Source organism: Chlorocebus sabaeus, chromosome 8 (assembly GCF_047675955.1).
Source record: "Chlorocebus sabaeus isolate Y175 chromosome 8, mChlSab1.0.hap1, whole genome shotgun sequence".
Taxonomy (NCBI): domain Eukaryota; kingdom Metazoa; phylum Chordata; class Mammalia; order Primates; family Cercopithecidae; genus Chlorocebus; species Chlorocebus sabaeus.
In genome coordinates, this window is record NC_132911.1 from 146,520,690 (window position 1) to 146,546,338 (window position 25,649).

General features: G+C 48.8%; 1 protein-coding gene across 1 annotated transcript; it reads left to right on the top strand.

The window, feature by feature from the left end:
- The first annotated feature begins 2,443 nt into the window (after nucleotides 1-2,443).
- Nucleotides 2,444-24,133, top strand: GML (glycosylphosphatidylinositol anchored molecule like). The gene is made up of 4 exons (XM_008001705.3): nucleotides 2,444-2,861; nucleotides 16,453-16,547; nucleotides 17,156-17,263; nucleotides 22,405-24,133. Exons 1-4 carry the CDS (start codon nucleotides 2,662-2,664, stop codon nucleotides 22,698-22,700), a joined length of 699 nt encoding a protein of 232 aa, XP_007999896.3. The 5' UTR covers nucleotides 2,444-2,661; the 3' UTR covers nucleotides 22,701-24,133.
- The last annotated feature ends 1,516 nt before the right edge of the window (nucleotides 24,134-25,649 follow it).

A 25,649-nucleotide genomic window follows, 5' to 3' on the forward strand; every position in this document is an offset into this window, starting at 1 on the left:
GGAGGGCAAGGCACAGCCCAGCAGGCTGTCCCCAGAGACCCCAGCTGCCTTCTGGGCCAGGAGACAGGAGTCGCAGTCCTTGTTTCCAGGTTGGCTGGGGGACGCCCTGAGGGAGGTGGGCAGGAGGAGGACGTGGCTAAGAGATGGGGTGGGGGTTGTGGCCTCTCTAGGAGTATTCCGGAGAGAATTCCCTAAACTGAACAGGCTTTGTGAGGCCACCCACTCTTGCTGCCTGTTGGGGACCCCTGGAGTGGCATCCCACCTTGCAGTTCTGTGGGACCCTGACACAGCTGTCACCATTGTTGAATGAATGTCCCTGGCCACATGGGCAGCTGGATCATGGCCACAACTCACCGAAGGCCAGAGGTACAACTCACCGAAGGGGCAGAGGCAGGATACTGCGCACTGGTGGGAGGAGAGTACAGAGATGGACTCTACCCAGTTGCGAAAAATTCAGGAGTTTCCCAAAGGGACTGTGACTTCTGTAGACAAGGCCAAAACACCTAGGGGAGGCCAGGTGTACACCCCTTGGACCAAGGGTGTGAACCAGGGCCGGCAAGTGGGTACCTGGGCTGGGTCTGCAGGCTGGAGAGCCGGCCCTGTCTGCTGAGGGCCCTGAGGGCAGGGGGTGGTCTGCCTGACAGCACGTCTGTTCACAGAGGGATCCCCTCAGGAGGGCTTTCTTCTGAGCAATTGTGCTTCCTGTCCTGAGCACCTTGGGGAAACTGAGGCAGGAGGTAGTGTGGAGCGGTGAGTAGCTTGGCAGGGGTGCCTCTTCACCAGCTCACGCTGCAAAGCCTGCCTACCCCAGCCTCCAGCTCTCATGGGCCTTGGGAACCCTCCGGGCACTCCTACAGCCCACCCCCAGGAAAGCCTGGCTCACAGGTAACCAGAGCACACTCCTATTACAGTGAGTCCCACAACACCCATGCCTGGATGCTGGCCAAGCTCAGGCCCCTGCCACTGCCACTGACTGTGCCCTGCCTGCAGGTCTCCCTCATTCTACCCTCTCCTCGGATTCTCTCCTCTGCCTCCTCCAGGAAGCCTCCCATGACACCACCCAGAGCCCTCTTGTCCCTGAATTCCTGGGGTTCTTTTGGCTTTGAGGATAAGTGGGTGTGGAACTGTCATGTCCTTAGGTGCAAGCGGGGCCAGTGCCCAGCCTCCCCAATGGCCTTCCTAGGGCCCACCCTGCAAACCTCTGCTGCATCTTCCAGACACAGCCTCACCCATGAAGGGAAGCCATGCCTGCATCCCTTAGCATCAGAAACCAAGATGCCCTGCAGGCTCTGCACCTGACTCTGGAGCCTAAGATCCCTCAAAGCAGGGCAGTGCTGCCTCCCTACAGCTTAGTCCTGCCCATGGTGGGCCCTTGGTTCAGTCATTCATTCATTCCCTCCCCTCTCCACTGCTCCATGTCACAGACAGGCTGGCTGGGCTCTGTGCTGGGGCTGGGCCAAATCCCGCATGTGCAGAAGGACCCCGTGAAAGCCTGCCCACAGCAAAGTCAGTCAGAAGGGACGGCTGAGGCACAAGGGGTTGGGCTTACAGCCCAGGTGGGGGCAGCAGCATAGGGTGCAGAAGCCCAGAGGGAGGGTGCGGGGCCATCGAGCAAAGCCAGCCTGCAGAAGGCCGTTCCTGCCCAGTCCAGGTGCAGAGCCTCACTGGGACCTGGGAGAGCAGAGGGACAGGCAAGGTCACAGTTGCGGGTGGTGTGGGGCTCCTCTGCTGGGCCTAGACCTTGAGTTCACACCCCTTTGCCAGGTTGGGAGAGGGCGTAGGCTGGGAACAAAGTGGGTCACGCAGGTGTGGGATTACCCTTGGATCTCTTCCTCCTGCAGCTTGGAGGATGCCAGCAGGGGCCGGCGTTGAGGAGGCCCTCAGGTGGCATCACCAGCATGGCTCTGAGGGTCTCCATTTCCAGAGCTCTGCATCTGTGAGCTCAGATACCCATCCCAGTCAGCGAGGGAGAAGGCAGGCCGCTTTTCAGTGGACACACACTGGTGGCCTCGGGTCCCCCTGCTCCACCTCTCGCAGTGGAAGGCCACTCCCAACGTGCTGAGTCCACTCAGCAGAAAGGAAGCACTTTCCCTGAGCCTGCAGGACTCAGCCCAGAGCCTGATGCTTGGAGGGCTCTGGGACCGTGTGGGCCCAGGGGGCCTGCAGATGCCTCTGGAGGCTGGAATGCCTGTGGGAAACACCGCCTTGCTGGTTCTGCTGCAGAGGCTGGGCTGGCGTGTGGGCTGGGGCTTGTCCTAACACTGGGACCCTGGCAGGTCTCTGGGGTTGCAAGCAGGAAGCAGGTAAGGCTCCTACACTACAGCCTGTATGAGGTCGTATAAGGTAAAGCATTCATTTATTCATTTGTTCTGCAAGTATTTATTTACTTCCTACATGCTGGACACTGTGTGCTAGGTATTCGCCACAGTGGCCTTGACTGGCATCCAGAGGGCCAGCAGCTTTCACAGGAAGGGCACACAGCCTGGGGGCCATGGGGGTGATAAGAATGTAGGCCTGAGATGGTGGGAAATGGCTCCTGCACAGAAGACATGCTTCCCGTAGTCCCAGGTAGCTTAGAAGACCTACTGATGAGTGTTGGAACAGAATCCTGCTCCTGAGCCTGGCTGTGCTCTCCCAGTGTGAGGTCTTTCGTCGCCGTCCATGTCACCATCATCCTCCTTACGACAGGGGCCCTGGGCGGCCAACCTTGGCAATACTCATGCAGATCTAATAAAACCATGCCAGCAGTCACCCTCCACGCCCCTGCCTGGCTACCTCATGCCTGTGCCGAGCCTGGTTGGAGGCTGCACATCTTTGGCTGGAGTTTGCTCTTGGCCTGGATTCCATTTTCTCCCAGCAAGGTAGGTGGGTGTCAGGGTGTGTAGAGCGGGTGTTTTTCTAGCACTGATGCGGTGGCTGGCATGCTTCTTCTTACACGGCATGTGGCATTAGCAATTTAAATCTCCACCTCCGGGTGCGATTTTTAGCATTAAAATGAGGAAGGGGTAACTCCAGGTTGGAATTTAAGTCTAACTACATATGCAGGGCTTCAGGTAAGTCCCTAGCCCCCTACTTCAGGGGGTTGATTGATTGAAAGTCAGGTGAGCTAGAACTTGAGTAAGGGGCTTTGTTCTCCTCCCTTAGACCAGGTCACCACAGGAAGTCAGCCAACCTGCTTCATTTCCCCTGAGAGATTTCATCTTCATCTTAAGGGATTTTGGGCAAACGTCTCTTCTTCTGGAGCTACTTCCTGCTGAAGGCGAGTGTCATTCCTACACCTTTACCTTTATCTGAGAGGCGTGGAACTCTCCTGCAGCTTAAGGGGTCAATGTGCTAGGGCTGCGGGCTTCTGGAACACACTGGAAGCATGCACGGTCAGTAAAGTTGTTGCAATCTAGAACACAAAAGGTTTCCCAGGAAGTTAAACAAGCACGGTCCAAAAATCAAAAGAAGGATAACTGCTGATGGTCCTAAGGAAGGAAGAAACCAGCTTGTAGAGAGAGAGGTGCTGAGGCAGCAGTTGGAACTGACTCCTCTGCTGGGCCCCGTTGTCTGGTTGTAGATTGCTTGGATGTTCACCTCTGCTTGCCCTGTAGTATTTATCTAAGCACAGCAGGAGGTGTTCGTGACTATGCATACACCTCCTTGTTCTGCCGGTAGGTAACCCAGGGCCAATGGTTATCCAACACCGCGTTATTGAGAGAATTGAGGGAGGGCTTCACACCTTCTAGAGCCTGCCCAGTCTGGTCCACCACATGACCAATCTGTCATGTCAGGTCTCTCCAAGGGACTGCTAGGCCAATAGCCAGGCCTATTCCTGCTAGCACCATGCCAAGACCTTGTCTTGCTTAGACAGAGGCCTGATGTTGGGGGGTGCAGTTGTGGTTACTCCATTTATCCCCATCGATCCCAAGGCACATTAATCTGTGAATCATACATTGTCTCTGCAAGAATAGGCCTGAGCCAACAGAGGAAAAGTACAGGGAAAGCAGGCAGTGGACCACGGGAGGTTATTAGGGTGGCCTCAAGGGAAAACAATTCCAAGAGGAGCACAAATTCGAATGTCCCCAGGTGTCACTGAGAATCTTGAGGTTCAGGTTATGAATTGTGCAGTTGGTGGGCAGCAAGCCAGGGTCCTGAGGATCGTCTGCATATTCCCTGGCATATATCATTTATATATGGTATATATCATTTATATAAGGATGTTACTTAACCATTGCTGTCTTCCAGAGGCAGCTTCTTGAACAAACACTTGAGGTCCTCTACAGGTTTACAGGAGTAGACTGTTTTCTCCAAGCAGGCCTGTTGTCCATCGGAAGCAAAAGATTTTATTCTAGAGACAAGTCCTTCCAACTGTATAGCTGTTGGAGTGGCCAAGGAAACCTGGTATGGACCCTTTCATTTCTCAGTGAACTGAGCCTCTGGGCTTCCTTCTCACCATGTCTTGAGTAGGACATGTGCACTTGGGCTAGCAGGGAAATGATCTGAAGCTCCATGACCTGGCTGAGGTCACGTCTTATTATCATATCGGGAGATTGCCTGCTGAACTTGTCCCAAGTTAATGATGTATTTTACAGCCTGATTTAAGAAAATGGCTAGGAAGAGGCTAGTAACAAGAGGAGCGGGTTGGGTAGATTTATTCTGTCCTGGCTTCCCAGGATGGAGTGAGCAGTCCCTTTCCCAGTGCCCCTCCTTCCTATAGTAGGAACATGGGTTACAGGAGCCAAGGGGCCAAGCCACTCTGTCTGAGCCGCCTGTTTGGCAGCTTCACCAGCTCAGCTGTCTCCTCGGCTGGTTAAATAATTGCCTGCTGGGGCCCTTCACGGTGCGTGACAGCTATCTGGGCAGGGAGCTGAACTGCCTCAAGAAGGGACAGAATCACTTTTTTATGTTTTGTGGGGGAGCTCCTAGCACTCCACAATCTCCTCTCTTTCCACACAGCTGCACGAGCATGGAGCACTAGGAATCCATACTCAGAGGCAAGATATACATTAAGTCTTTTTCCTTCCCTGAGTTAGAGCCCTGACTAGGGATCTGAGCTCTGCTTCCCAAGTGGAAGTGCTTGGGGCAAGGGCTTTTGCTTCTACAATGTGGTTCAGGCCAACAGCAGCATAGCTTGCCTTCCGGACTCCATTTTCTACAAAGCTGCTCTCAGATATAAACAATTCTTTGTCTGGATTTTCTAATGGGAGTCCTGCAGGTCCATTCGGCTAGAATAGGTCTGGTCTAAAGTGTCCACACAAGTGTGTTTGTATCTCTGAAGTGGATGAGGGAACCGGCACGGCAGGATTCAAGGTCTAACACACCTTTAAGGTTCAGTCGAGGGTGTCTAGCAGCAGGGCCTGCTATAAAGTTGGGCTTCCCCAGCCAGCGGGGCTCTTTTATTTCTAACACATTCGGGACCCGGTGAGGAGTGTCAGCCTGAAGGAGTTGGCCTCATGTGAGTTGGGAGGCCTCTCTGACCAGGAGGCTGGTGGCCACCACTGCCCTAAGTCGGCTGGGCCTCCCCTGGGCTACTGGGTGTCATTGCTTTGAAAAGTAACCACTGGCCATTGGATGGACTCCAGATTCTGAATTAGGACATCCAGGGCTGGCCTGAACCTCTCATACACAGATAGGAAGAAAGGCTTCTACAAATCTGGGAGTCCTAGGGCAGAGGCCTTCCTCACTCAGATTTTAGGGTTTCATACGCTTGCTGACAGGCTTCTACCCAGTGGGATGGTTGTTTTTCTCCACACTTGAGTGGGTTTAAGCATGAGGCCAAAGTTTAGGATCTAAACCCGGCAGAAACCAGTTATCCGCAGAAATCCATGCAGCTGTCTTCTACTACCAGGGACTGGTGGTGAAACAATGGCCTGCTTTCAGTCTGGGGCAAGCATCCTGGTTTCTGGGATAAGTATGAACCCTCGGTGTTTAACCTGTGTCTAGGAGATCCGGGCCTTTAAGGGGAGCCAAAAGGGTCAGTAAATGGATTCCCTTATCTAGAGGTACTGAGACTTACATTGCATTATCCTGAAACCCCTGGGGTAGCACTGTCCAGGTATATTGGGAAGTGTCTGGTCTCTGGATACTTCCATTCAAAGGCAAAAATGTAGGAGAATTTCTGATTCAATGGAATACAACAGAAAGTGTCCTCTAGATCCAGCACCATGTAGAACTGAGTGTGCCCAGGGATCTGAGAGAGGAGTGCGGATAGATTGGGAACTATAGGATGACTGGGAACAACTGAGTCATTCACTGCCCTAAGATCTTGAATAAACCAGTACTCCCCTTTTGATTTCTCCACAGGCAGCATTGGGGTATTACAAGGTAACTGACAGGGCTGAATAGGCCTATGCTGTAGGAATTTTCCCAGAAGGAGCTGTATTCCCTGCAGGTCTTCTGTCCTCAAAGGGTATTGGGGCTTGCATGGGTAGGGTATGCTTGGCTTAAGTTTTATCTTAATAGGCTCTGCAGTGATGGCTTGTCTCAGAGTACTGGCATCCCATATAAACTTTGCCACTTGAGATAACATCTCTTCCAGGACAGGAGGCAACTTCTGACCTCTGGGAGCCAAAAGGGCCAGTAAATGGATTCTCTTCTCAGAGATACTGAGATTTATATTGCATTCCCCTGGAGGGAAACTGAGGCTCCCAGGTTGGATAATAAATCATGACCTATTAAAGGAAGGGGACACTCAGGGACATATAGGAAAGAATGAGTAACACCCTTAAATCCAATTTCACAAGTCAAAGGAAAGGCAAATCATTTTACCTTCTCCTGGCCATCTATTCCCATCACCATACAGTTGGCATTGCAGAGGTCCCACAGGTTAGGTCACGACAGAGTAGGTGGTCCCAGTATCCAATAGTCATTTAAGTTTCCTGCCTGCCACATTGAGAGTGACCTGAGGCTTTGCAGTGGTGAGCTGACAGAACGCTTCAAGACTGCAACTGGGAGAGCACTTGGGCTACATCCAGCAGAGGGGGTGGCCTTTTCATGCAAGACTCTAGCACCAAGAGGGGCGAGTTGGGGAGATTCATTCTGTCATGACTTCCCAGGATGGAATGCACAGTCCCTTTTCCAGTGCCCCTCCTTCTTATAATAAGCACATTGATTGTGCCTCAATCCTATTGCTGCTTGTTGAGGTCTGGTCATCCCTTGTCTGGAGTGTTTCTGTTGCCTAGGGTCACCTTGAGGCAGACTTGTAATTATAGCAGCCAAAATTTTTGCCTTCTTTTTCATTCTCTCATCCTTTTTTTCCTCCTCTGCCTGGTCCTTACTGTTAAAAACTTTAAAGACCTCTGCTATCCATGTCACCTGAGGTGTCTTGGGGTAGGATTCCAGTTTCTGCTTTCTCCAAATGTCTGGTGCAGCTTGGGTTATGAAATGTATGGTAGTTGTGTATTCATTTTTATAAGAAACCTTCAAACTGTTTTCCGTAGTGGCTGTACCATTTTAAATTTTCACCAGCTGTGTATGAGTGATCCAGTTACTCTGCATCCTTTTCAGGATTTGGTGTGGTCACTATTTATTATTCTAGCCATTTTCATAGGTATGTAGCAATATCTCATTGTGGCTTAAATTTGCATTTTACGAAGGACAAGGATGTTGAATATTTTTTAATGTGCTTATTTGCCACCCATATCTGCTTGCTGATGAAATGTCCATGTATATGGCTGGCCCATATTTTCATTGATTTTTTTTTTTTTTACTGTGGAGTTTTAAGAGTTCTTTATATGTTTTAGATAAACCTTCTTTGTCAGATTGTGGCTTGTAAATATTTTCTTCTAGTCTGTAGCTGTTCTTTTCATCCTAATAACAGAGTCAATAGCGAAGTAAAACTTTTAACTTTGGTGAAGTCCAGTTTATCAATTGCTCCATTTATGGATTTGGTTTTTGGTGTAACTTTAAGAACTTTTTGCCTAGCCTTAGATGTTATCTTTTTATGTTTTTAAATTTAGAGATGTCATCTTTTTAATTCCTGCTATTGATAATTTGTGTCTTCTGTCTTAGTCATGATCAGTCTTTCTAGGGATTTATAATTTATAAGTTTTACTATCCATTTCACTGTACACTGTTGCTTTAGGAAACTTTCTTTCACTGTCAGCTCACTCTTGAATTCTTTCCTGGGTAAAGACAAGAACCCTTCCAAGCTAAGCCCCAATGTGGGGGTTCACTGGCATCAGTTGCCAACTATTTGGAGTGACCCTTCATGATGACATGATGACTGCCTGTTGCGTGGAGTAAAGGCAAGGGGCCCACCGGCTGGCCCTGTGCCACACCCTGCTCACCACTGAATGGAACAACCCCAGAATCACTGGTCATGCCCCAGTTATGGGAATCCAAGGCCGGGTTTATGAAGACCAAGTCAGGTCTGTTGTTCCAGATGGTGGCAGATGTGCACGGCTGGAGGTTCCTGGTCATAGCAGCTCTTCAGGAGGCAGCCATCAGTCACCACTGGCAGTCAGACAGCCAACAACTATGCACATGGACCAGACGGTGGAAGAAAGCTTCCCACCTCTAGATAAAGCTGAAGCTATGGGAGAAATAAGGAGGCAGGAGAGGGCAACTCACCTAACTGGATGAGGATGTTGACACGGCTCCTGAAGAAGGAGATGGAAGAGGGAGATGTGCCAGGGGCCCCAAAGCTGCCACAGCACCCACCTCTGCAGGGTAGGGGGCCTCTATAGCCCCAACACAAGCCTCAAAGGGTCAGATCTTTATTATATGTGCCAGCCTGGAGGAACTAAACTGCAAGTATGGATCGTAATTTCAACTGGGGAATACTGGAAGTGGGCCAAGGGTGGGGTGGTGGATGAGTCTCTTGGTTAAAGGTATTGAATCTGAAGGACGTTTCTGGAGGACCAGTATCTATTCCCTCACTCCTGGTGCAGGACTCTCAGGGCTTTTGCCATGATGTGGGTGAGTGACACCGGCTGACAGTAGAATGCAGAACTTTTTAGGATTGCCAGGTATGGACATTCAGCATACAATGATCCTGCTGGCCAGGCCTGAGTGGATCTGGGAAAGGAGAGAGATCAATCCACATAGTTAAAAGTCATATTTGAAAGGCCTTTGGACAGATATGAACTCGCCAAGGCCTGCATGAACTGAAATTCCGAAAAGGGCAAAAAGTGTGGCAGATCCCAGGAGACAAAGTGCCCCTAGAAGGAGTCTGCCGCAGTCACACCACTGGTCTCCATCATAAGCCAGTGGCCCGGGAGGAACAGGTGTGTGGGACGGGTTCAAGGGGAAAGTCAAAGCCTAGCATGGGAAAATCGTCCGAGCTGAGGATTCGGTGTGACCGGTGTGAGGGACCAAACATATTGGGTCACTCTTGTCACACCCAACTAAATTAGAGCGCCGGGTGGGGAGACCATTAAGTACTCAGGGTAGAAAACGTTGCTCCAAGAATGTACTTCTCTGAGGTCTGGCTACTGAGACCACCTGCTGCAACTCTGAGCCTCTGTTTACCCACTGCTGTCATTCATTCACTCATCAACCAGAGATTGCCAGCTCCCCAATCCTACTAGTGCCAATGAAACTCAGACAGCAATATGTACTGTTTCTCTTCTTCTTCATAAAAAAGAGACATAGTTTCTCTCTCTCTCTTTTTTTTTTTTTTTTTTTTTGACGGAGTCCTGCTCTGTTGTGCAGGTTGGAGTGCAACGGCGTGATCTCTGCTCACTACAACCTCCACCTCCCGGGTTCAAGCAGTTCTCCTGCCTCAGCCTCCTGAGTAGCTGGGACACAGGCATGCACCACCACGCCCAGCTAATTTTTGTATTTTTCGTAGAGACGGGGTTTCACTATGTTGACCATTCTGGTCTTGAACGCCCGACCTCGAGTGATCTGCCTGCCTCCACCTCCCAAAGTGCTGGGATCACAGACGTGAGCCACCGTGAATTTACAAAAGCCTTTTCTTTGTTCTTCGGACATACTGAAGGCCAGCCAGTCTGCCCCCATGCCCCTAATTGCAGTTATTTTCTCCCAAATAAAACATTTCAATTTCAGAAATTCATCTATTTTGTGTGACTTCGACAAGAGACAAGTCACACTGTGTAGGAGATGCTCCCGTGAAGCCAGCGGCCACTGGCCACACACAGCTTGAAGGCAAAATGGCAGGAGCTCAAGCGACAGCCAGGCAGGTCCCCCCTTGAAACCTCTGGACAGGTGGGCGCTGGCGGGGCTGAAGGGCAAGGGCACCGCTCAGCTGGCTTCGGTCAGGGTTAGGGACAGGACCAGCTCCAGAGGCGACGGGGTCCCACCCTGAGCCCCCAGCGGAGGGGCTCCCAGGTCCCCAGGGGTTATGGTGGTGGCAGGACCCCCTAGAGGGAGGGCCCAGGAATGCGGTGGGTGGACTGGGACCGTGAGGGCAGCGTGGGCCTGGGTGGTGCCTACAGGCTGCCAAGGGTGGCTGCTGTCCCGTTTCTCCAGCAGCCAGGGGCGTGGGCTTCTAGAACATTCCCCGTGGCTTTCCGGAAGGGAGTGTGGATGGAGCCCGGGCGTGCAGATTTCTGTGAGAAATGTTTTCCCCCGGAGTCCCCAGGGGGACCCTGCCAGGCTTCGAACACGGGAGGACGGGCTGGAGGCCTGGAGCCTGGGGACGGGCTTCGAGGGTCCGGCGGGAGGGCGGAGCTGTGCGGCCGCGGAGGGCCCGGAAAGTTCCAGAAAGGGGGTGCGGCGGCCGGCGGCGGAGGCGGCTGGCTGGAGGCGGCGGTCACGACCAGGGCAGGCCCCGAGGGACACAGGTCAGTTTCTGAGGCGGGTCCGGACCCAGGCGTGAGACCGACGTCTGCCCGGGGCCCAGCGGAGGCAGCCCGGCCGGAGCCTCCTCGGCAGCTGCTGGGGCCGCGCGGACGCCGCCTGGGGGTGCACCGCGCTTCCTGGATGGGGCGCCCCACCCCCTGGGAACTCCGCCCCCTCAGAGTCCCGGGGGTCCCCCGAACCCAGCTTCTCTCAGGGGTACCAGGGGACTCCCTGCTTCACTCCCATCAGGGTCCCAGGGGGAACCCCGAACACAGCTTCTCTCAGGGTACCGGGGGACTCCCTGCTCCACTCCTGTCACGGTCCCAGGGAGACCCCCTGAAATCAGCTACTCTCAGGGGTACCGGGGGACCCCCAACTCCACTCCCGTCAGGGTCCCAGGGGGACCCCCCGAACCCAGCTACTTTCAGGGGTACCGGGGGACTCCCTGCTCCACTCCTGTCATGGTCCCAGGGGGAACCCCGAACTCAGCTTCTCTCAGGGGTACCGGGGAACCCCCTGGGAACTCCGCCCCCTCAGAGTCCCAGGGAGACCCCCGAACCCAGCTTCTCTCAGGGGTACCGGGGGACCCCCAACTCCACTCCTGTCACGGTCCCAGGGAGACCCCCTGAAATCAGCTACTCTCAGGGGTACCGGGGGGACTCCCAGCTCCACTCCCGTCAGGGTCCCGGGGGACCCCCCGAACTCCACTCCCCTCAGGGTCCTGGGGAGACCCCCCGAACCCCCCTCCTCTCAGGGTTCCAGGGAGACTCCCCGAACTCCACTCCTTTCAGGGGTATCAGAGAGAGGCCCCGAACTCCACTCCCATCAGGGTCCCAGGGAGGCCCCCCAACTATGCTCAGGGGTCCCAGGGAGATGCCAGCACCCCAACTCCACTTCCCTCAGGGGTCCCAGGATCCCCCTCCCCTTAGAGCTCAGCTTCCCTCGAGAGTCTGGGGGTGGGGGCCCATTCAGTTCGTGAGCCCCCTCCCTCGGGGTGTCCCGGGGGCGCCCCACCCCCACACTGTCTGTGATTCCCCAAGGCAGGGGTCTCGGGACCGCAGCCCTGTCCACGTTCTGCTCCTCGTTCTTTTCTGGCTCCTTGCTTTGGAAGGAGAGAAGGAGGCCTTCGTTTCCAGTCTTTTTTCCTTTTCTGATGGAGCCCTGCTTTTCCTTCCGTGTCCCTTCAGGCTGCTTCTGCCAGGTTTCTATTTTTCATTCTTTATTATTACTTGGCCCAAAATATTCTTGATTTCTATTGAGAAGGGTTTGGGGGTCCATTTCTTATTTGGAAGTGTGTTCTTAATTTCCAGACAGATGAGGATTTTCCAGTTAATCCTTCTAGGGGTGACTTATTGCTTAATGCCACCGTAGTCAGAAAATGGACTCTGAGTGTCCGAAACTGCATTTGGCTCTGAAGTATCGGTCCTTGTTACCTCTTGCAATGTTTTTTGCCTAGAAGCCTGCGCTCGCCAACGCTGACATAACTGTTTCTGCCTTTCAGTTCTACAGCCTCCTTTGCTTTGGGATATTGTCATATATTTTATTTCTATATATGTTATAAAGTCAATATTTCTTGTAGTGGGTGTGCTGGTAATAAAATATTCCAACTCTTTTTGTGTGAAGCCATCTTAAGCTTATCTTGTATTTGCCCCATGCATCTCTTTGATGGTTCCTGAGTTGTCACCTTTGTAATAAACTGGTAATCGTAAGTAAACTGTTTTCTTCTGCTCTGTGAGCTGTTCTAGCAAATCATCTAGGAGGAGGAGGTCTTGGAAACCCTTGATTTATAACTGGACAGTCAGAAGTACAGGTGGCCCAGACTTGTGATTGGCATCTGAAGTGGGGGCAGTAGGGTGGGACTGAGCCCTTCACCTGTGTGGTCTGCCCTACTCAAGGCAGTGTCAGAATTGAATTGAAATGTTGGACAGTCACTTAGTGTCCAGAGAGTTGGAGAACTGGTTTCTGTGTAAAACCCCACATATTTAGGGTCAGAAGTATGGTGGTATAGAAATAATTCATACTCTAGTCCCTTATTTCTGCCTCTTACACATCCAGTTATTTTTAAATTTTTTTCATCTTTAAAAAATCAGTTTAGTAATCAATTTTGTAATATTTTCCTCTTTCATGCTCTCATTAGAATTTTTAAAGCACTTGTATGCTAATGTCAACATTTGAGTGAAGTGTGAGTTTATTTCTATTGTTGTTTTATTGATTAGCAATAATTTATTCCTGATTCTTACGTATCCTCTGATGTTTTTATTGAATGTCTTGCACTGTGTACAAAACAGCTGGAAAGATTGGAGATGGTTGCATGTTACTACTGGGGATGTGCACCCTCTCCTCTCTCCAGGAGCCTGTGGGAAGGCCCGGCCTACTGGCTTGCTCAAAGGTGGAGGCCAGTTGGGATCTTGCAGCTTCAACCTGACCCTGCCCACCTCTGGAGCCAGCCCTGTCTCTAACCCTAACTGAAGCCATCTTGAGCGGTGTCCTTCCCCTTCTCCCACAGAATGTGGCAACCCGGAAGGTGGAGGTTGTAGTGAGCCAAGATCACACCATTGCACTCCAACCTGCACAACAGAGCGAGACTCCAAAAAAAAAAAAAAAAAAAAAGAGAGAGAGAGAGAGAGAGAAACTGTGCCTCTTTTTTATAAAGAAGAGAAATAGTGCATATTGCTGTCTGCTGTCTGAATTTCATTGGCACTAGTAGGATTTTGGGGAGCTGGCAAGCTCTGGTTGATGAGTGAATGAATGACAGCAGTGGGTGAACCGAGGCTTAGAGTTGCAGCAGGTGGTCTCAGTAGCCATCAGATAAAACTGATTTCAGGTTACCGCAGGCAGTTTCAGCAGCCAGGCCTCAGAGAAGTACATTCTTGGAGCAATGTTTTCTACCTTGAGTGCTGAATGGTCTCCCCACCCGGCACTCTAATGTAGCTGGGTGTGACAAGGATGACCCAATTAGTATGGTCAGCTTTCACACCGAATCCTCAGCTCAGACAGGTGTCCCTTTCTAGGCTTTGACTTTCCCCTTGAACCTCATCCCACACACCTGTTCCTCCCGGGCCACTGGCTTATGATGGAGACCAGTGGTGTGGCTGTGGCAGGCTCCTTCTAGGGGCACTTTGTCTCCTGGGATCTGCCACACTAGGGGGGATTCTATTTGGCCTTCTCTGACTCCCCAGGGTCCCTCCCACCATGGCACTTGGAGGCCCTTCCATGGGAAAACTGGCTTGATCTTTAGGGTACCTGGAGATTCTGGGCCACTTTGGTCCCCTGTAAGCCAAGACTGTGAGCCAAGCACTCTGGTTTGCATTCCCTGCTGGAGTCCCTGCCTGTAGCCAGCCTGGCTTTCAGCTGGTGCCCAAACTGACAAATGTATCTGGAATAACAAAGGGTACCCTGGGAAGGGCTTGCCCTCTTTGGAATTTCGGTTTACGTTAGCCTTAGTGCTTCCATATCTGTCCAAGGGCCTTTCAAATGTGACTTTTAACTCTGTGGATTGATTTGCCCAGTTGTCACATTCTGAGTAGCCACAACCTACTGCATCCCATGTAGAAGTGGAAGTGACATGATTTTTTCCTGACTTTTTAAGCCTGTGTGTTTACATTGGCATCCAATCATTCCTATATGGGAATTCCTTGGGAGTCTAACTTGGAGATTTTGTTTCTTCTGCCGTTGCTCCTGGGGGCTTAATCACTTCTGTGCCTCTGGTTGTCTGTGGCACATTTGTATTTGTCATTAGTCAACCGGAGGCTGGGGGTCTGAGTGGAAGCTATGTCCCCCTCCAGTGATGGTTTCTGTTGGCTTCCCAGGATGAAGATGACTCATGGCCACTTGCAAGTGGTTTTTCTGTCTGGGGTTTGCGATCACACAGTCATATATGTTCTAACTCCAGCCTGACTGTTGAGAAAGTCTCTGGGTAAGGAATTCCCAGGAAACACACTGTTTTCATGCATCCTCTGGAAGATGGGGCCCAAAGTTACCAGGGTCTCTGTTTGCTGATGATGACGATCCACATTTTCTAGCCCACTGTGCTTCTCTGACACTTTTGGTCTTGAGGATCCATGCTCTGTGAAGGAATCCAAGCTCTCATTTCCCACTCGCCTTGGCCCTGGCTCTGTCTCCAGAACCTGTTCGACTACAAAATCCTAAAGCTCTGGGCTCTGGGTGTCAACCTGTGCCCCAGGAAATCATACTGTTACTGTGGACTTTCCAGCTTGGTTTCTTCTAGTGTTCCATTGTAGCTCTTGTGTGTTTTCCCATCTGCCGCAAGATCCAGCTGGAAATCAGTGAACACATCTAATGTGAGTTTTCCTGCATGTGCTCTGGGCATTGACAGTGGAAGGGTGTTCAGAATGTCTGCTGTGCCCTCATGGAGGAAGACAGCCTCAGTGTACATGCTCTGCGTCAGTAGGTGCCCTTGAGCCCAGCTTTGGGAGCAAGTGTTTTGAGTGAAGGAGGCATCGAGGGAGAGCAGGCAGGACAGAGTGGAGACAGGGCTGCTGGATCTCAGGGGAATGGGCATGGGGTGGGTGGGAGATCCACCCAGGGAGGCTGACTGGCCAGGCGAGTCAGGAGCCCCTTCCAAGGGTGGACACTGACAGGCCCTCAGTCTTGGTCTCCTGCATCCCAGAGGTACCAACCCATCTTTCTTCCCAAACTTGATGACCTAGGGCTAGGGGCATTTTGAATCTCAGCCTTCCCCACTGGAGCTGGACTTAGTACACAGGGTGGGGCAAAGTGGGTACTGGATCCTGATCATCCCTATCCCTGGGTGTGGCTTCTTGCTGCACAGTCAGCTTCTGGTTCTGTGGCCCCAGCTGCTCCTGCGGTGGGGGGAGCTACACATTAGGCTCTGACCCCCTCCAGGTGGGGCCTCAGCATGAGGGGAGTCAGCAGCCGTCAGCAACTGTGCCCAGGGAGTTGCCCCACTGAGCACTGAGGACTGATCTGCTCCAAATCAGGGAGATGGAGCTTCCCCCTTGAGTCAGGATGCTGAAGGCAGGTAGGGGATGGAGACAGTGCATTTGCAGGAATAAGGGTGCAGTTGTGTCCCTGCGAGAAAATGTCTCAGTTGTGGCAACTGATTGGTGACCTGGGGGATGTTTCTGAGCCCACAGTGCTGGCATCAGGACTCAGGTGTGAGGTGCCCCAGATCCTCCCCTTGCCAGTAATTAACTGATGGCTCGGTGATGCCCAGGGTGGAAGAAGACTAGATTTTGGGAGGGGAGTTCTCTCATAATGCCACTGAGGATGCCTTCAAGTTGGGCTTCTGGCATGTTTTGTCCTCGCTCCCCACCTGTAGTCACCTCAGCCCTCATGTTGCTGAGTTGCATGTGAGAGCAGAAAGCGCGTCAATGGGCAGTATTTGAGAACATTTCACAAGTCGCTTTTGAGGTTCAGAATCAACCAGTAGATACAGAGAAATATTTTGAAGCATGGGGACCCTTAGGTGAGCTGCCACATGAAGCAGCCCCAGGACCTCCCTGGCTCGAGGAGTGACGGCGAGTTTGTCTGAGGTGAGGGCACAGACCTGGCAAAGACTTGTGTGTGAGTCAGACCTGCCCGACCCCAGTGCCTTACCCAAGGAGCTGCTGGCCCAGTGGGGGAGGCATTCAGGTGGGTAGAGTCAGGGAGACTCATGAGACCATTGACGCCAGGGACATAGAGCTGGCCAAGGAGCCACGGCTCACTAATGTGTTGTCTGGGTCTTCTTACCTTCAGGTCCAGGCTCCTGCATGAAGTGATGCTCCACTTTGCCTTACTCCTAGCCGTGGGGCTCCCACTGGTGGCAGCCAATGTTACCATTGGTGCTCAGTGTAAGTATCATTCCCTCTCACTGTCCCAGAGAGGACGAGAATTCACCTGGGGCTGCTGGGGGTAACTGGAATGATTGGCTGCAACGTGGAGCACGTCTCAGCCAGCTGGGGCCTACATTTGCTGTGTAATCAGGGGTGGGCACTAGGGCAGTCCAGGAGTAGTCATGAGCAAGGAGAGGGTTAGGATGGAAGAGCAGCTGACCGGGGACCAAAGGGGAACCTTGATGTGGCCCTTCCCCATCAGGGCCAGGCAGGAGGAGTTGTGTCCAGGGAAATCCAGGAGGAATCTGGACCCCTGTGAGTATCCAGTCTTCCTTGGTGAGGTGGGCCAGGTCTGCAGAGCATAGCAATCCCATATGTGACCACCAGTGGCGCTCCCTGGAGCCTGTGTTGGAGAGCAGGGAAAGCTCTCCTTGTGCCTGGCCTCCCTTCCAGGAGCTAGCCTGAGCGACACTCAGACTGTATAGAGAGCTGAGCTGCGCAGGCTAGGAGAAGTCCTTGGAAGCAGAGGGGAAGGGCTGGCCATTGAGGGAGGGTAGAGTGAGCTGGTAATGGGTGGAAAAGGCGTGGTGGAGCAGAAGCCTGAAGCCTGCTTTCTCCCCTCTCAGGGACCTATAGTTTGAGATGCCATGACTGTGCGGTCATAAATGACTTCAACTGTCCCGACATTAGAACATGTCCGTATCATGTTAGGCGCTGTATGACAATCTCCATCCGTAAGTACCTTTTTGTCATTCTGACACATTGTAGATTAGTCTCCTACCTGGATAGTCTCTGGGGGCAGGGCCAGTCTGCTTTCTTCTCTGAACCCAGCTGTTTCCCCTTCCCTCATGTCTTCCCATCTTGAGTGCGTCTCCATAGGCCTTGGTCTCAGCCTCATGATAGGCCAGCATGCATCATCTTGTAGAGCCAGGTACTCTGCAAAGTGGTACAATCTGTCCACACATCTGCAGTGTCTCCAGAGGGTAAGAGCATTGCCGGACCTGAGAGCCTCTACTGTCCCTGGTTGTGTGTGTTGACACCCCATGCTGCCTGGGCGAGTCCTCACTGGCCATTCAATTTCTGGTAGTCTAGAGAGTGCTTCCAGCTCGGCAGGTCAAAGCAGTGGATGGGCCATGGACTGCCCTCAGAGAAATGCCTACCAGACACAGATGGGAAGGCCAAGCATGAGGTCAGGGCAGAGCCTGCACTTCCAGGATGCTCTTGCTTCTTCCTCAGAGCCCTCTGGTGCTCTGAGGAAGGTGCCCCGTCTCCCCAGGGCGCTAACCTGCAGAAGATGAAGATGTATGGCCAGAGGCCCAGTGACCAATGGAGCAAGCAGGGAGGGTGCAACCAGTGTACATCATGGTGTACAGGTGGAGGCCTTGCCTGGAGCCCTGCTCAGGGCCTTTCTTCTAGCCGTTTTGTCCCCAGTTTCTGTGGTTGTGCTTGCAACTTCACATGTCATTCTGTGTTCTAAGCTTTGCGCAAAAACAATCCCCTGATTACCACCTCGATGTGATTTGGCTATGTTCCCACCCAGATCTCATCTCGAATTGTAACTCCCATAACCCCCACATGTCATGGGAAGGACCACCTAGTGGGAGGCAGTTGAATCATGCGAGTGGTTACCCTCATGCTGTTCTCATGATAGTAAGTGAGTTCTCACAAGATCTGATGGTTTTATAAAGGCCTTTTCCCCAGCACTACTTCCTGCCATCATATGAAGGATGTGTTTGCTACCTCTTCTGCCATGATTGTAAGTTTCCTGAGGCCTCCCCAGCTATGCGGAACTGTGAGTCAATTAAACCTCTTTCCTTTATAAATTGCCCAGTCTCAGCCAGTTCTTTATAGCAGTGTGAGAAGACATTCATGCGCATCTCTTCTTCAGACCAACTGCTGATTTGGGACATGGGCAGGAGGCTGAGAATCTGGGCTTTGTCTCCAGAGTGGCCACTGCTGGGGACCTTGATGGCATTATTACTGCCTCTAAATGAGTCTGAAAACTATCTTTCCCATGAATCCTTCATGGGGTAATAGTTGGCAAAAAGAGGAACTTGAGTGAGATTTGCAAGGTATGGGTGAAGCAGAGATCACTCTTCTGGAAGGTCACGATGGTTTTGTGCGGTAATGGACACTGGCGGACTCCGATCTGTCCTCCTTCATGTCCACCCCATCTTCTCTACTTCTGAGCCTTTGACTGAAAGCAATTCCTAAGACGACAGCAGGTATTTGGCCACTGGCCTGCCTAGGTGATGGGTACTCCAGTGGAGCAGTTTAAACATCTCTGCAAGAGCCTTACTTGAGAGGATAAAGGTACATGGCCTTTGATATTGCCGTGCAAAGTTGGGCTGTTCCAGCCTGCCCCAGTGTAAGTGACCTAGCTCTGGACTGTTCCTCTGATCTTCAGCCTCACCTGACTGACTTCCTTTCTTGGCTTCCCCATGGCCATGGCAGCTGTAACACTTGTATTTAATAACTTAGACCTAGACTGTTTTAAGGGCTCCATTTTCTTGAATGAACCCTGATGGATATTAGGACAAAGAAATTGGGAATGCTGGAATACTGGGACATTTTTCCTTCAGGAGTTTTGCTGATTTCTGGGGCTGTGCAGGATGGTAAGCGAAAGACCTCTACGGAAAGAAATGTAGGCAGTGTGCTGAGACAAGGGGCGTGGGTATGAGGCATATAGGAACTCTGCACTATCTCTGCAACTTTTCTGAAAACCTAGAACTATTTTAAAAATAAAAGGTTCATTTACACACACACACACACACACACACACACACACATTCCATAACCCCACTACCTTGTGGATTCAATAACAGAATTGCAATGTGGTTTACAATTTGAAACCCATCAGTTTAATTCACCATATTAACAAAGAAAAGGGCAGAGATTATTGTAGATGCTGAAATGTTTTGATAAAATCCAACACCCTTTCCAAACCTCTGAGGGAAATGTCTACCATCACCACTTCTATTCCCAGTGGAACTGGAGTTCTTAGGTAGTTCAGTTAGCCAAGAGGAAGGATTAAGTCTCATGGAGAGCAGAAAGAAAGAATTTATACTGCTTACTATTCATCAGAGATAACAAACTTCAAATAACAAATACCTTTAGGAAAGATCCTGGATACAAGATAAGTATTCAAAAATCAGTTTACAAAATCACTTGTCTTTTTGTACATCAAGAAACAGATTGAAAATGAAATCCAAGGAATGCTGCTCTTTAAAGTATCACAAAATCAAGTACCACAAATCTAACTGGATTTGTGCAAGATTTCAGCACTCAAACTACAGAAACACCTATTGAAGACTTAAAGCACCATTAAAGACTTAAACACATGGAATTGTACACTATACTTATGGATCATGAGACTCAACAGAGTAAGGAGATCTTTTCTCCAATTAACCTACAAATCCAAAAGAATTTCAGTCAGAGTCTCAGCAGGGGTGTGTGTGTGTTTTGACAAGTTGGTGACTAATGCTTTTTGAAAATATGAAGGGCTAGGAAAGCCAAAGCAGTCTTGGGGAAAAAGAAAAAAAGCTCGAGGACTTGTGCTTTGAACTATCAAGATTATTCATATAGTTTTCTTAAAACAGTTTGGTGTTGGATCCTGTGGTCAGGATTGAAAAATACAACACTAGAAGAGAAATAATTCAGAAAAAGCCACATACATCTGGTTTCTCGATCTCTGACAAAGTTGACTGTGCAGTGCAGTGGGTAAAGACACTTCTCTGCACTAAGTAGTGGTGGATATGTTAGATATTTGTACACAATATTTGCACCATACAAAAGAAGCAGTTTTAGGTGGTTTGTAGATCTCAGTGTAAATTTTAAATCAATATAGTTTTTAGAGAAAAATGTAAAATGCTGTATTTGTGACTTTTAGGAATTAAGAATTTTAAAAATTGAGCAAAATAGTACCAGTCACATAAGAATGAAATTGATAGGTTGATTTACCTTTAACTTCAAAATTTCTGTTCCTAAGAAGATACCTGTGAAATAGTAAAACCGCAAGCCACAGATGAGGACAAAGCATTTCAAAACATGTATCTACTAAAATACTTGTATTCATAATATAATGAACTTCTTCCTATGAATTAATAAAAAGCTGATCATCCAGTGGAATTTTAAACAAAAGGCTTAAATGGAATTTACCAGAAAATGGTGTCTGAATGTGTAACATATATAAGAAAAGTTGTTCAGTGTCATTCTTCTTGAAAGAAATGCAGCTTAAAACCACAACACGATAACACCACAGGAAATGACTCAGTATCCTAAAATGATCATACCAAGTGTTGTCAGGGTTCTGAAGTGTGCACAATCCCTCAGACTATAGATAAATTCAACCCAGTGTAGAAAACTCTTCGACGTTGTCTGCTAAAGCTGCATATCAAACACTGAGACTCAGCACTTCTAAATAGGTACATAGCTAATTTAATAAAAGCTTATGCAGGCTCACCTCAAGGCAAATACAATATAACAGTATTCATTGCAGCATTGTTTGGAGTAAACAAAAACCAGAAACAACCTTAATGTCCATCAACAATAAATCGTGCTATGTTCATCAATATAATGCTATACAATTATGAGAATGAACAATATACAACAGTGTGCAACAATAGGGATAAATTTCATAAACACAGAATAGAGCAAAAGCAGCCATCCACAAAATCAGACATAATGTATAATTTCCTTTCATAAAGTTCAAAACCAAACAGAACTAACCTATAGGTTTAGAAGCCCATACATTTCCTATCTTTGGCCTGGGCTGCTTACAGCAGTGTCTCTGTGGAGGAGCAGAGTGAAGAGTCATGGGGCTGTCATGCAGCTCTGTGTCTGGTGCTGCATGCTGAGTACTGGCTGTGGGCACTTAGGGAAAATCCACTGAGTTGTGGACTTATGGTCAGGCACATTTCTGTAGAATGTTGAACTCCAATAAACTTTTTTAGTGGAAAATAACAGAAAACAAGTGACTGGTTCGTATTCATCAGTTGTTTCTGGTGTTATAGAGGAGACAAGACCCAGATCCATGAATAGATAAATCAATTATGGTAAGTTCCAGAATAAAGTATTTGTGTAAACACTGGATAGACTTCAAGGGGAATGGAAGTAGTGATGAGGACCAAGGTATTTAACCCAGGGATTCTTGAAGGAGGTGTTAGGTGGAGCTTTGATCAGGTAGCACTGGTCAGCTGAGGCCACTGGACAAGCCCTGTAGTGAAGATTATTGATCACATTAGTCGTGATCACATTAGTTGCTATTGATAACCTTCACCAGAGGGGTTGTCCATTGGATAACATATACCTAGTTGGAATGCTGCATCAAGTCTGTGCTGGGGAGGAGGTTGGCATCAAGGGCTCAGGAGACTGAAACACCAGGCTGAGGGTCCCAGGAAGGAGTTTACCCTAGAAGGGTCTTGCCAACTGCAGAAAATCTGGATAATGCTACATTAATATGGACACCTCTGTTAAAGGTCCGTGTGATCTCTGGACCCTAAGTGAAACATGACTTCTGTTCTGCATTTGATTTCTGGAGCTCTAGAATTCTTACCACAAAAAATGAACAGGACATTTCATTGTGCGTAGCTACATGACAAGGTACCATGATATTATTTTGGGAGGGGCAGAGGCCTAAAGATGGCAACTTAGATAGAAAACTATCTCCAGAAGTAGTTGTTCTTGGAGTGATGAGACCCATTAGTGTACTTGGATATTCTCTCTCAGTCAAGTATTCTAAACAATGTTGTCACAGCTGGGAGTATAGAATGTGTACATGGAGCTAATTATGGTTGAATGTGAGGTGTATGTGCTTCAATATTTACAAACAGAAAATATGAAATCAGTTATTTTCATTGCTGCTGTTTTTTTTCAGGCATAAACCCTCGTGAGCTACTTGTTTATAAGAACTGTACATACAACTGCACGTTTCTATATGCAGCTCACCAGCCTCCTGAAGCCCCAAGAAAAATCTTCAAAACTAATAGCTTCTACTGGGTTCGTTGTTGTAATACCATGGTTTGCAATGCAGGAGGACCTACTAATCTTGAAAGGGACATGTTACCCGATGAAGTAATTGAAGAGGAGCTTCCAGAAGGAACTGTGAGGCTGGGGGAGTCAAAACTGTTCCTGAGCTTTGCCTCTATCATAGTCAGCAATATATTGCCATGACGACCCCTCCTTGGAGGGTCTGACCATCTTCACCCATTCCACAGAGAAATGTTGCTTTCCATTATTCCCTTGTAAGCCAGAGACCCTTATCCACTGCTCTTCTAGGTGGCCCATTTATGGTTTGTTGTAAGAGAAAAATAAAAAAAAATTATTGTTTAGTGAAGATGTTCATGAGCATTTGTTTGCCGGCATGTACTTGAGCACTCATAGTGGAGTCTCCATTCATATCTGTTCTTCCTTCCCTCGCTCTGTATTCAGGGATTACTCTGTGGTTTTGTTATAGTATCAGTTGCTGTAGCTATTATTGATTTTGGTAGTTTCGTCTTTGTGCTTCATACTAAAGTTATGAGTGGGTTGCACACTGCAATTATAGCGTTGCGATATTTTGGTTTGTCTGTGTACTTAATTTTACCCTGGGTTTTATACTTTCAGATATTTTCTTTTTATACATGAGTGTTTTTTTCTTTCCGTTTGAAGAGCTCCCTTTAGCATTTCTTGTAAGACAGATGTGGTGGTGGTGAATTCTCTCAGCTTTTGTTTGTTTGGGAGAGACTTTATTTCTCCTTCATATTTGAAGTACAGTTTTGCTGGATACATTATTCTGGGATGACAGCTGAGGATTTTTTTTCTGTTCAACACTTTCAAAATGTCATACCACTCACTCCTGGTCTGTAGAGTTTCCTTTAAGAATTCTGTTGCCAGATGAACTGGAGCTCCTTTATGTGTCTGCCTATTTTCTCTTGCCACTTTTAGGGTCCCGTCTTTGTCCTTGACCTTTGAGAGTTGGATTACTGTATGTGTCAGGGTAGTCCTCTTTGGGTCAGATCTCTTTGGTGTTCTCTAACTTTCCTGTACCTGAATATTTATCTCTTCCTCAAGTTTTGGAAATTTTTCTGTTATTATTTTTTGATCAGCTTCCTACCCCTGGTGCTTGCTTAACTCTCTCTTGAACACCAGTAATTCTTAGATTTGGTCTTTCAAGGTAATTTTCTGTATCTTATAGGTTATCTTCATTCCTTTTCATTCTTCTCTCTCAGGCTCACTGATTCTTACCTCTGCTTCATTTATTTCGCTGTTGAGAGCCTGTAATGAATTTTTCAGTTCAGCAAATATATCTCTCAGTTCCAAGGTTTCTGTTTGAATTTTTAGATTATTTCAATGTCTTTGTTAATTATTTCTCATAAATTTCTGAATTGCTTTTCTTTGTTATCTTGGAGATCACTGAGTTTCCTTAAAACTACTATTTTGAATTCTTGGTCAGATAATTCACATATTGCTGTCTCTTTAGGGTCAGTTACTGGTTCCTTACCTTGTTCAGTTGGGGAGGTCATGGCTCCCTGTTTGCTATTGTTTCTTGTGAATGTATGTTTATGTCCTTGCACAGAAGAATTATGTATTTATTTTAGACTTCTCTGTCTGGCTTCTTTTTGTTTCTTTTTTTGTTTGTGTGTGTCTGTGTGTGTGTGTGTGTGTGTGTGTGTGTGTTTAAAGATAGGGTCTCACTCTGTCACCCAGGCTGGAATGTAGTGGTGATCATGGCTCACTGCAACTCCACCTCCCAGGCTCAGGTGATCCTCCTACCTCAGTCTCCTGAGTAGTTCAGTTCAGCTAATTTTTGTATTTTTTTGTAGAGATGAGGTTTTGCCGTGTTGCCCAAGCTGCTTTCAAACTCCTGGGCTCAAGCGATCTTCCCACTTTGACCTCCCAAAGTGCTGGGATTACAGGTGTGAGCCACCATACCTAACCTTTTTACTGGATATGTTTTATTAGAGGTCTTTGTAATTCATCTGTTTCTTTTCTTTTGCTTTTTTCCTGCTAGGTTGCTGCCTCCTTTTCTGCACTAGGTGGCAACTTAAGCCCAACTTTGCCTTGGTTCTAGGCAACAGTAGAGTGCTGCCAGTCCCAAAGAGAGAGGCCCCAATGGGATATCCTGGTCATGTGGGAAGGCTGACCAGGGCTGCATGCCTGGGAGCCTGTGGGACTTACCTCCTACAACGTAACACTGTGAACAGTCACTCTGATTTGGTGTCTCCTTTGGCTGAGTTACACAGTAGAGTTTTCAAGGGTGGGATGGGAGTCCCATTTCCCCTTTTGTCTCTGACTTTCCTCAGAGATATTTTTCCCTTCAGGCACTCCTGATGATACCCCTGGGTTGAAGCAGGGGCAGGTCTCCTGCCAGGAAACCCAACATGAGAAAGAAGCTGGTTGTCTGCCTCCATGTTGCTTTGTCCAGTGTAGAAATTGGGAGTCAGGGAGAAATGTTCTGCACATTTGGTGCTGAGCAGACTGGGGAGAGGGGCATTGTGGGCATGTAAATCCCGTTTCCTTACATCTGGTCTAGGAGTTTTTTACTTTTCTGTGGCCCCAGGAACTCTTTCATCCTCATATTTTAGTTCTGGGATATTGCTGGTGATAATCTCAGTGCTGTGTATTTGGTTTTGGTTTTCTTTGAGATGGGAGGGAAGTCAGCTTGCTTGTACACTGCCATCATGGAAACTTGGACTTGTGTTCTCTTAGGTATATTCCTAGTAGTGGAATTGTTGGGTTCTATGGTAACTCTCTATGTAATTATTTAAGAGACTGAGACTGTTTTCCAGAGTGGCTGCACCATTTTACTGCCCCACCAGCCATGTATGAGGGTTCTAGCACTTGTTATTCTCCGATGTTTTTTATTTTAGTCTTTCTAGTAGATGTGAAGTGCCATCTCATCGTGGTTTTGATTTGCATTTCCCATATGACTGATGACATTGAGTATCTTTGCCTGTGTTTTTTTGCCATTTGTTTATCTTCCTTGATTGTAAGAGAATTTTATATACTCATGATACAAATCCCTTATCATATAGATGAGTGGCAAATACTGTCTCCCATTCTGTGGGTTGTTCTTTCACTTTTGAGAGTGTCCTTTGAAGCACACGCTTTCAATTTTGGTGAAGTCAAAACTATCTATTT

What these genes read in the sequence shown, in the direction of transcription:
- GML (XM_008001705.3), top strand. Translation starts at nt 2,662, where the DNA reads ATGTCACCATCATCCTCCTTACGACAGGGGCCCTGGGCGGCCAACCTT. An exon ending in TTCCATTTTCTCCCAGCAAG is followed by an intron (nt 2,862 to 16,452) that starts GTAGGTGGGTGT and finishes TCTTACCTTCAG; the next exon opens with GTCCAGGCTCCTGCATGAAG. An exon ending in TGTTACCATTGGTGCTCAGT is followed by an intron (nt 16,548 to 17,155) that starts GTAAGTATCATT and finishes CTCCCCTCTCAG; the next exon opens with GGACCTATAGTTTGAGATGC.